Raw genomic sequence first — 12,016 nt, forward strand, 5'->3', positions numbered from 1 at the left:
CATTCAAAAGAGAGATACATGAAGTGTTATCGTATTTTTTCGATAGGGGAGACATCACTAAGAACGAACTTCAATTTTTGAAAGTCGATTTCCCAATTTCCCCAGTGATATACATATTACCTAAGATACACAAAGACTTTTTAAAACCACCAGGGAGACCAATTATAGCAAGAATGGGTTTTCTTACTGAAAAAATATCTACTTTCATTGACTCTTTTTTTTTTTTAATCTTACATTAAAAGCCTTCCCTCTAAATTAGTCTCTGGTGTAGATACACTGATGACATTTTCCTCTTATGGACTGGTACTGAAAATGAACTAATTGAATTTCAACAATTACTTAACTCTAGTAGTGAACATCTTAAATTTACCATCAATTTCAATAATGTTCAGGTTTGTTTTCTTGATCTCCTCATAAAGGATGTGGAGAGATTAGTAACAGATCTTTATAGAAAACCTACCGATAAACACAATTTTACATGGTTATAGTTTTCACCCTACCCTATTAGTCAGTTCAATAGGATGTTGCATTTGTAGTTCTGAAGAAACTTAATGTAATGATCTAACCCATAGATTTCAGGAAAGAGGTTATGCACATAGCTGGATTGAAAAGGCTTCTGCTCTTTTTGAAAATACAGATCAAAATGAATGCCTCAACAAACAATTGTTTGTCCTGTATAATTCAATATTCTCCTTTAGGTAAAGAATTTGAACAGACTGTACGAAAACACTGGCATATTCATAACTCTGATCCTGGAATGGATAGTTTCTGTAAGGATCCTCCACGAATAGTGTATAAGCGTGCGCCAATATACAAAATTTTGTTGTTAGGGCTGACCAATCTCCTGAAAGCCTGGTATATTCGTTTCCCTGTCCCTGACGGCAACTATAGATGTGGACAATGTGCCCAATGTAACTTCACAAAAAAAATATCTTTTTTTTTAATCATCCTCATTCGGGTAAACAACTAAAAATAAAAGGAGTCATTTCATGTACTACCAAAAATGTCATTTATATGATAATGTGTCCGTGTGGGTTGGCTTACATTGGAAAAACTCAACAGAGTTTAAAAACACATATTGCTGAACATAAAAGCAACAACCGACTAAATGCAAAAAAAAAAAAAAAGAAAAACCATTTCTGTTCACTTTAATCAATTCAAGCATAATTTGTCTACTCTTCAATACACAGAGATTGAACAGGTTAAGATATCTAGAAGAGGAAGTGATGTCAACAAACTCCTCTTACAGAGAGGGGCATTTTTTATATATACACTCAATACCCTCTGTCCAAAAGGACTTAATTTAGATTTTGATTTAAAACATTTTCTGTGAATTGTTTTTTTATTTTTTATTTTTTTATGTTTTACTTGCTTGAATATCATGAATTGTGAACCTATGTGCCACATAGTTTGCTCAAGTGTCATGTAACTTTTAGCCATCATATTTATGTTTGTTTTTGTTATTGGTTTATACTTAATTTGCTTGAATATTATCAATCTACTTATAATGTTAATTGTTAAGTTTCATTTGCCTTTGTAATGCATTATTGATGCTGTGATTTTAGCTTTTTAGGATTGGTATTATTAGTAGTGTTGTATGATCTCTATTTTTTGGTCACTGTTGATTGTTTTAGATAGGATAATTGACTTTTTGCATGTCCTCATTGGATAATTGTTTGCTGCCCACACCCACTGTCAGGTGTGAGTATTTATATAGGCCCACAATACCTGATGTTTGTGACTGCCTGATGAAGACACAAGTAGTCGAAACATTGTCTTTTCTATTATATTAAATTACATGGGAGCATTTATAGCAGTGTGCTGTTCTTTTCTTATTTCATTGATCTTGTTACAGACCCACAGAAGGGTTTTCATTAAGAATGAATTGTGCCCGGTAAAAGCAGCGCTTATTTGCAGACACTGTCTGCTCTGGTTTGGCGCCCATTGCACTAAAAGGATTATGCAGATCAGACAATGGTGCGAATGCACCCACACAATTTGTGCGGTGCAGGCCTGTTCTGAGAGCTATAATGTGGAGGATGCAGCAGACCACTACCATCTGACACACTGTGCCAGGACTGTACAGCGTCACTTCACTACTGAGATTCAAACACCTGAATCATCTCCTTAAGTCGAAAGTGTGCTTAACTACACCGCATGTCTGGATATGTGCCAGGTTATAGTGCTCTTCTTTTTCATTTGATCATTATTTGATATCTGCTTAAACTAGATTGCAGGTGGTTGGTGAATAAGATGCAGGTTTTTGTGCTTGTTACTTATTGTCTCTGCATACGTATTTAAAGCGATAGTTCACCTAAAAATACTGTAAAAATTCTCATCATTTACTCTCCCTCATGCCATCCCAGATATGTATGACTTTTTCTTCAGCTAAACACAAATGAAGAATATTCTAGCTCTGTAGGACCATACAATGCAAGTGAATGGTGACCAGACCTTTCACGCTCCAAAAATCACCAAGGCAGCCAAAAAGTAATCTATAAAACTCCATTGGTCAAATCCATGTCTTCAGAAGCGATATGATAAGTGTGGGTGAGAAACGGATCAATATCTAAGCCTTTATTTTTTATTTTTTTTACAATAAATCTCCACTTTCACATTCTAAAAGTGAAAGTGGAGCTTTATAGTAATAAAGGATCAAAAGAAATTCTGATCTGTTTCTCACCCAAAGTGATTGCATCTCTTCAGAAGACATACTGTAGATTTCACCACTGGAGTCTTATGGATTACTTTTATGCTGACTTTGTGATTTTTTTTTTTTTTTTTTTTTTTTTGGTCACCATTTACTTGCATTGTATGGACCTTCAGAACTGAAATATTCTTTTAAAAATTTTCATTTGTATTCTGCAGAAGAAAGTCATACACATCTGGGAGGGAGAGTAAATGATGAAAGAATTGTCATTTTTGGGTGAACTATCCCTTTAAGCTGAAATGAGTTTTTAAAACTGCTTAAAAAAAAATAAAAAAATCACTTTTCTAAATAAGGATGTCAGAATGTCCCCAAAGGAAGGTTTTGTCAGATATAGCTTACTTCTTAGGGAAAACTGTGTCCATGAACTATAGCTAAAATGTACACACACAAACAAACAAACACACACACACACACCAAGTCATCTGCAGTAACCGGCTGGCCGTTTCTGCTGCTGCCCACGACCATACGCCCAAGTCTGGCCCTCATGTCAGCCAGTCCATCTGTGAGCGCGAGGATGGCCATGATCTCACTGGCCACCGCTATATCAAATTGCGTCTGTAAAAATGAGAGAGAAGATATTACATACTGACCAGAACACAAATATATCAGTGATGAATTCGGTGATTTCCATCAAAATGAGTCGTCAGGACACAGGCAGTGGAGAGATTTGTCACAGAGACCACATCCATCCACACCTCCCTATTCTCCAACACACTCTCAAATATCAGCCAACTCTGGTTCTTCATCATATACAGTAAACTGTTCCCACATGTGTCCATGACAACTCCAGCTGTCCTATTTAACTCTCAGCTAATAAATACTCCTCTAATAAAACAGCTGGGAGCAGAAGAGTGGTGGCCAGATGCCCTATCATGAGAGACAGTCTGCTTAACACACATCACTTGTGTCATCATTACTTGCCATTTAGCTGCATTTACAGCATCCTAATTGCCGAGATGATCTACCTTGAGTGACTGTTTGCAAAGCATGAAGGGTGTTATATAGTTTCAGGCTTTTTTGCCAAGTTACAGAGATTTTAAGCATTTTAAATTCTTTAAAAGGAGAGCTTGTATACACTCATAGATTTGGATTGCTTAATTTACTTGAAATGAAAGGTGAAGTGTGTGATTTCTTTGCCTCTAGCGAAACTAAACAAAAACTGCAAAAATAATGACCATTTTTAAACAGATTTCCCAAACACTCCCACCTTTTGCCATTGGTCGCACAACCAGACAGGCCCATGCCAATTTATGGCATTGGTTGGTCACTGTTGTTGAGCTGGTCGGGATGCTCAAACAAACAGAGAAATGTTTTATAGCACTAGAGAGTCACAGTGTTTACACTTTTCCTACAAATTGTTTATTTATAGGTGTGCAGGCATATTAAGCAAGGATACAAGAAAGTATTTTAACACTGAAAAAATTACACACTTTACCTTTAAGAAAAATGGTGAGATACCATTGTGTGCAAACGCTTTGGCAATTTCAAACACAAACTCATAACCTCTGTCTAAAACACACATAGCATACTGTATATCCTGAAAACAAAAGCTGTGGGCTGTGGTGCACATTTTATTGGTTTTGGTACAGTGGGAGAGGGGGGATTAATGTAAGCGCATGCTTGGGCAGCTCAGAATGTTTGATACACAAGCAATAGCCCTTTTTTACCGCTCTTTTTTTTTTTACTGAAACATTTGCTTTTACTTAGACCGTTTCCTATTGAGGTGCATGCTGTTATCTGCCTGATTTGGTTTAGGAGTCATTATTTCTGACAGCCATTGACACACCACAGACTTAAAAGTTTCCAGTTAAGGGAAATATTCAAACAAGTGAAAGAGGGAACAAGAATAATTTCTAAATATCACATTTAATTATATTGTTATTCCACTTATATTTTAAAAGAATTGTTCACCCAAAAATGATAATGTTGTCCTAATTTACTCATCCTCATGTGGTTCTAAACAATACTATATAAATTCTAAAGAATGTTGATGCTGCTCTTTTCCAATACAATGAAAGTGAATGGTAACACTGGCTGTCATTCTGCTCTCCTTTCGGTTCCACGGAAGAAAGAAAGTCATACAGGTTTGGGGGAGAGTAAATGATAACGGAATTATTTTAATTTTTGGGTAAACTATTTTCATCTTTACAGGCTGCTACATGCCTTCTCAAAATTCTGTGTAAAGACACAATGCCACAAAAGGCAGATTAAATTATGCCTGCTCTGACCCACCTCAACCCCTAGTATCAGAGGCAGTTCTGATGCTGCTTTGGTGCAAAATGCAGCATCAGATTAGCTTTAAACTTTGTTGTTGTCATGATGGAGCATATTATATTTTATAATGTAGTTTCATATTTAAAAGTATAATTTCATATTTGTATTATTTTAGTTCTATATTCATAATTTTAGATTTTAAACATTAATCTCATAACATTATTTTTGATCTTTGACACGTTACATGTAAAAAGGTTATTTTTTCGCTTATACATTCACAAAACAAACAGAACAAAAAATATCACATACCATTACTTAGAAGAGGGTATTTCCATTAAAACTAGCCATCACACAATGTAATTGGATGCATGGATCATTAGATAATCCACTCGAAGCACAATGTGCAAACATAACGTGCTATCTGGCTAAAAACACATTAGCTTTCCTGGATCAGATAATTAATCTGAAATGATGTAGTATGTTGCCCAGCGTCATCGAACGCTAAAGCAATAATATTAGGATTCAGATCGATGCAACCAGCGGTGGAAGTCCAAATATGGGCAGAGAGGATCGTTCACTCTAATTGCATATGACCACCAGGAGATGGCACCAAGTACATGATACAGACTCAATGATGGCTCAAATGACACAGAATGGAACTGAATGAGATCTTGTTACTCATGCCTGCATGCTCTGGAGAGTGCGCATACCTTCAGTCATTGTATTTGCATACTTAATTATGCACAATGTCCAATTATTATGTTTTATTTGTTTGGAGAGGCTTTTGGCAACCAGGATAAATAATTGTGTAATGCTATAACTTTTGATTGCTTTGTCGTATCAACCAAATCTTTTACTCATTTACAGGTGACATGTTTGGGAGCTACCTTATATACACTGAAATGTCAAATCAGAAAAATAAGAAAAAAGTACATTTTTGGCTAAAGTGTTTTTTTTTGTTTTTTCCACCCAGCAGTTTCTTTTTTGTAGAGTTATAAGCCTTTAATTGTGGGCATGCCACTGAAACAGAAAAAAAAAAAAAACACCCTCAGAGCTTAAAGGGTTAAACTAGATGTATAAAGCATGTACCTGGCGAGCATAGCCTTTTTCTGTGTTAGCCTGGCCAATGGTGATCTTTCGCAGGAATCGGTCATTGGTATCAACAACTATTGAGAAATAAGAAAGCACAACTCATTAAGATTGAAATGAGAATGGAGTATCAAAAGGAAATTTTTGCAGCACTTTCCTGAGGCAAAGACTTTATACCTTAACCTGGCCACTTATGGTAACTGAAACATTTTAGTTCTTCTTTCTTTAGGAGTTTTCTTGATTAATTCAACATTTTCACCAGGTTGCAATAACATCACATTGGCTGACTTGTGCTGTCTGTTCAAACACAGCAGCAATGCATACAGTTGGTGTTTGAATACAAGAGATGGAGGGAAGGAGCTCAGCTGGATGCCAAATGCTGCAAGCTGGATAGATTCTGCAGATCTTGCTGTCATGGCTCAGGAGATGAATGAGGCAATCTAATGAATCTCACAAAATGAATGACCTAAATAGACCCACAGTGCTGTATGCCAAAATAAACCATAACCTTGCAAGAAGCATGCATTCCTCAAAGACATCTTGCATTCCTGTTTTTTTGCAGCCAAGTTGAATGTGGGAGGGGGCAGTGTGAGACAAACACACAACTCAAAGGGCCAGGAAGTTGAGAAAGAATTCAAACCCTCCTGGTGTTTTCTCATACATATGCAAAACAATTAAGCCTCATTTTAAACATGTCAGAATTACAACAAGGGTCTCCCATTTCCCTCTTGTATGTTTGTATCAATTAATCTATCTGCGAGCATAGTGTACATGAGCAACTGTGTAACGTACATCCAAAATATTTAATCTGGAGAGTGATTAATAAACAAGGGAGTACCATGATGACGTGGCACGAGGATAATTATTCACAGTGATATGTTCCCATAATGGACCAAGGGAAGTCCTAATGGTTTAAACATTACATTTATGAGTGTCACATAGTTGTGAGGACGGTCAGATCTTTCTTCAGACAGATCCACACTCCCTCACAGCAGGAGAGATGTAAAGCTGTTCTAAATCTTCCAAGCTCCTCATCTTAGTGTGCACTTTTGAACCGACAGAGTAAATATTCCATCAGTCACTGTAGAGCTATCTCCCTAATGTTCAATGTTGGACTGAAGGCAGATGTTCCTAGGAGGCCACAAAAGAAACGGGAGACACCCCGATCCAGCTGAAACTCATCCTGCAGTGTTCGCAGCTCTCAGACGGCACTGCATCATAACAGATCGCAGAAGGTCTACATTTGGCACCCCTTGCAGGTGCTACGAGTAAATGAGAGGTGTTATTGCATACGTTCAAGAGGGACTAGTTCACAAAAATTGCTTTTTTGTTGGCTTATATTGTAACAAGCAAAAACACATGGTTTACAGAGGGAAAAAATACAGGCTCATTTATTTACCAACGTTTCGGCTATGAGCCTTTTTTAAGGTACATGTAGGTACAAGGTATAAGGTGCATGTACCTTGAAAAAGGCTCATAGCTGAAATGTTGGTAAATAAATGAGCCAGTATTTTGAGTTGTGCAGTTATATTTATTTTCCTGGACATAACTTGCACCTTTTTAGGTGTGTGTTTACTTAAGTATCTTAACACGTCTTATGTCATGCCTAGTTTAAGACAGTGTCCCACTAACTGACATGAAACAGCTCTATTTTGGTCAGGGATGTCACACCTACAGATTTTTCACCTCTTTTTTTTTTTTTTTTTTTTTGCACTTTCTTTGCCTTGTTTGACTGTGTAGGCTCTATGAAAGATACATATACACAATATATCATCCAGTGATGGCTAGAGTTAATAAACTTTGTCCTTTGATAATGATTTGGGTTGAATTGAAAACAATGCCAGTTGCACTCTGTGGAGCTATAGAATTTTTAAACACGCCATGTCATCCACCATGTCATCCGTCAACTCCCTTTAATTTAAGTTTTGAAATATGTTAGAAAAGACAAAGACTATTGTGCAATGAGTAGCCCTATTTTCAACTGATAAAAGGCATTGATCCCAAGCCTAACTATTATACAGTATGCCAATGTAGTAGGATGTCCAAATCCTTAGTATTCATAAAAGAGTAAACAAAATAATACCCAGATGACCTAATACATATGGCGCGATTCTGAAGTGTGCATCCACTGGAGACTGTACTATCCCATAATGCCTCAGGAGCTGAGAAGACATCTTCAAAACACTGGATAACAAAAAAGGCGAAGAACCACGATTTAGCTGGCTCTTTTCAACTGTAAGCGCTATCTATACCAAGAAAGTTGTTCCTTGTGGTTAAATTGTGCTTTTTTTTTCAACAAAACCAGAGTAGATTATTTTCGCAGTTGTTGTTACTACATTATATACTGTATTTGCATCATGGGACAATGCCCAGATTCACGGATAAAGTATGTCCAGAATGTATTCATACTACTCACCTGCATACCTAAAGAATGTAATTTTTTTACTGGTCTATAAAGTGCGTCCTTTATCAAACGCTGCACATACTCTGACAAATCGCGATTTCAGACACAGGGCAGGTGTAAACAGGGCCATAGAGTCCTTTAATATGCTTCAGTTTCAATATGATGCCCAAGTACAGTATCTTATGCATTGTATTAAACCAGAACCACAATCTTCCAACACTATGTGCAATCTAAAGCCATCTGTGACCAATCAGGTATAAAGGGCAGGCAAGCCAGTTCTCAAAAGAACAACAGTACTGCAATACAGATTGCACTACCTACCTCTCTGCCATGTGACATTTTCAGGGTCAAGGTCAAGACGGACAAATGAGCTGACCTCTTGTGATGTAAGGTCACTGGGGTCATATTTGTTTATTCCAAGACGCTGAGAACAAAAGTGAGACAAACACAAGTGCATTGACTATTACACCCCCTAAAAATGGACAAAACATAAGATAATTCACATCAAATTTACTGGGTAAAAAAACCTGAAGTACATTTTGGCATTGGCTCGGATAAACAATTCAGGAGATTTTCCCTAAATTGCAAATATTTAGCAATTTGAGGTCCCTGCATGGTCATAAATGCTTTTCAAACTGTAATTAAATTAAATCACTCTCTAAATCTTTGGCCGTCTCTCCCTATCAACTCTTCAAACTTATCAGCTTTGCCTCTCCAAATGCAACTCAACCCAAGCTGTCTCTGAGCAAACATAAACAGTTTTTGTGTTTAGAGGATTTCAGCTTATCTGTGTTACCGCAAACATAACGTAACACTTGACTGGTTTACTTAAACAGAAAGAGAAAAACTGTAACTTGTGAACATCTGAGACTTGCTGTGAATTACTGCCTCTTAATAAAGAATCTGGTTTCACAATAGCTTCATGAGGACCCCTGTTGGTGACCTGATGTATTGCAACCTTATTTCTTTGACTATAACTCTAACAGGTGGAGGCAGGGCCAAGTTCACAGACTAACCTGTAGGCGAGCCAGCTGTATAGGAGAGAAGTGTCTTACACCATTGACAGATGGCACTAGCCTGTTGTACAGTGCCTAGAAGGTACAGAAAAAACAATGAGAAGTTTTAAAGCATAAGGAAGTGACAAATATGTGTGAATGTGTGCAGTGATTACGAAGAAGAATTACTGCAGTAGTTTGGGATGGAGATGCGAGGGACTAAACAACTTAAAATAAACACTCTCTCTCTCTCTCTATTATTCACATGACAGTGATTACCCTTCTGGTGCTGAATTCATGAATCATTCTTAAGAATAAAATCTTAACTACTATTTTCCTCTTATTTTCTAACTTGGGCACCAAGTGCTGCAAGGAATTGCAAGGAAAAATACAGTACTGTGCAAAAGTCTTAGGCACATAAGATGTTTCATAAAAACATTTATCTTAAGATAGTTATGTATATCTACAGCTTTAGTGTGTCAATATGAAATTTAAATTTTAGACTACCAAACATTACATTTGTAAATAGAATAGATTAGAATAGAAGAACAGGGAGCCCTACAACAGATAGTAAGTCCCCCACAGACCTCTTACTGAACATCTTGTCAGTCTGGGATTACATAAAGAGACAGAAGCAATTGAGACATACTAAATAGATAGAACAACTGTTGCAAATTCTCCAAGAAGCTTGAAACATCCTATCTGCCAACAACCAAGAAAACGGTGTCCAGGTGTACCTAGGAGAATTGGTGCTGTTTTGAAGGCAAAGTTGGTCACACCAAATATTGATTTAGCTTTTTTATGTTTACTGGACTTTGTATGACATTTTTCACCAGTGCCTGAATGTTTTGCACAGTACTGTATGTTCTTATCTTATGTTAATATACTGTATATTGCACAATCTTGCAAACTTCTCATCTTTATTAAGAACTTTATCTGCAGTAAAAGACAAGTTTTGTCTTGTTTTGTCCTGTTATGCTGTGTGAGCTAAGCAGCAGAGGAAAATATCATTATCATTGGCAATTACTTTTCATGCATTTGATGAATGTTCAGGGTTAAATACAATTTAAAGGTGCACTATTTTTTCCCCCCCAATAAACAGAGTTTGACAAAAGGAATGAATAGTACGTTTGACTTTTAAAAATGATGTACATTGAGGTAATCCCTCATAATGTTATCCATTTACTTCCTGTTTACAAACAACAGCTGAAACAACGCAGACCGGTAATACACAGCATCCCTCAGTGGTCGGAGGATGCTATTGCATGCCTTCATGGCCGCTTTGCATGTACAGACTGGGAAGTTTTTGAGGGAGAGCTTGATGAGCAGATTTCAGTTATTACCGATTACATTAAATTCTGTATGGATTTCTTGATACCGGTAAAGACTATCAGCACATACCCAAATTCAAAACCATGGATCAGCTCATCGATAAAATATATTTTCCACAAGAGAAAACTTGCCTTTAGGCAGAAGGACTTTACTGGTCTAAAAATTATAAATCAGGACATCAAAAATGAAATCTTTAAAGCTAAAAAGAAGTATAAAAACAAACTGGAGCAGGACTTTGCAAATATGGACACCAAACAGGCTTTTCAGCGAGTCAGGTCTCTTACTGGACAAGCCGTTAAACAGACTATTTCTGTATTAGATCCCACCACCTTTGCTGTTAATCTTAATAATTTTTATGCCCGGTTTGATACCTCTGATTTTTCAGCAGGCTGTGATAGTCTTTTGGATTCTTTGCCTTCTCAAGAGTTGGATTATGAGTCCCTTCTAACTAAGCAGGATGTCAATTTCCAGTTTATTATGTGTAAACCGAATAAGGCTCCCGGGCCAGATGGAATTCCAGGACGGGTCTTGGAAAAACTGCGCCCTGGAATTAACCCCCATTCTTCATTCACTTTTCTTTCGATCACTTCGTACTTCAACAATACCAGTCATATGGAAAACATCAGTTGTTACTCCTGTTCCCAAAAAAACTCATCTAACAGAGTTAAATCACTACAGGCCGGTATCGTTAACCTCTATTATAATGAAATGCTTTGAGAAAATGGTTCAAAATATTATGCTTCCATATGTTCTACCATTTTTGTACTGTCTCCTATTTGCATATAAGTGGAAGAGAGGTACAGAGGATGTAGTGGCTTGTCTCTTGCACTGTTTACTTCAACACCTGGATATCCCTGGAAATCATGCCAGACTTCTTTTTATTGACTTTAGCTCCGCCTTTAATTCAATTCAGCGTCATCAGGTAATCAAGAAACTACAGTGTCTGCAAGTTCCATCACCTCTAGTATATTGGATTTATAATTTCCTTTCTAATAGACCACAAGTGGTAAAGGTGGACAATGCATTATCGCCCATTATTGTTCTCAACACTGGCGCCCCTCAGGGGTGTATACTAAGCCCATTTCTTTATATTCTCTATACAAATGACTGTCAAAGTCCAGTTGCCACCACTCATTACTTTAAATATGCAGATGATACTGCCATTCTTGCACTGTTTAATAAGGACAATGATTCTTTTTTGGACTATCAATGCTCTTTAGCATATTTTAGTACATGGTGTGATGATAACTTTCTCCACCTTAATATCTCAAA

The 12,016-nt window shown here is 36.9% G+C and overlaps 1 protein-coding gene across 1 annotated transcript in view; it reads right to left on the minus strand.

The window, feature by feature from the left end:
• LOC127410335 (monofunctional C1-tetrahydrofolate synthase, mitochondrial-like) overlaps window positions 1-12,016 on the minus strand; it is a 67,799-nt gene that overhangs the window by 42,491 nt on the left and 13,292 nt on the right. Inside the window, exons 15-18 of the mRNA XM_051645537.1 lie at window positions 9,434-9,508; window positions 8,739-8,841; window positions 6,014-6,090; window positions 3,125-3,265 (exon numbers count right to left, since the gene is read on the minus strand). Of these exons, the coding sequence (XP_051501497.1) occupies window positions 3,125-3,265; window positions 6,014-6,090; window positions 8,739-8,841; window positions 9,434-9,508 (396 nt within the window). The remainder of the gene's footprint in view (window positions 1-3,124; window positions 3,266-6,013; window positions 6,091-8,738; window positions 8,842-9,433; window positions 9,509-12,016) is intronic.

Source organism: Myxocyprinus asiaticus, chromosome 19 (assembly GCF_019703515.2).
Source record: "Myxocyprinus asiaticus isolate MX2 ecotype Aquarium Trade chromosome 19, UBuf_Myxa_2, whole genome shotgun sequence".
NCBI lineage: Eukaryota > Metazoa > Chordata > Actinopteri > Cypriniformes > Catostomidae > Myxocyprinus > Myxocyprinus asiaticus.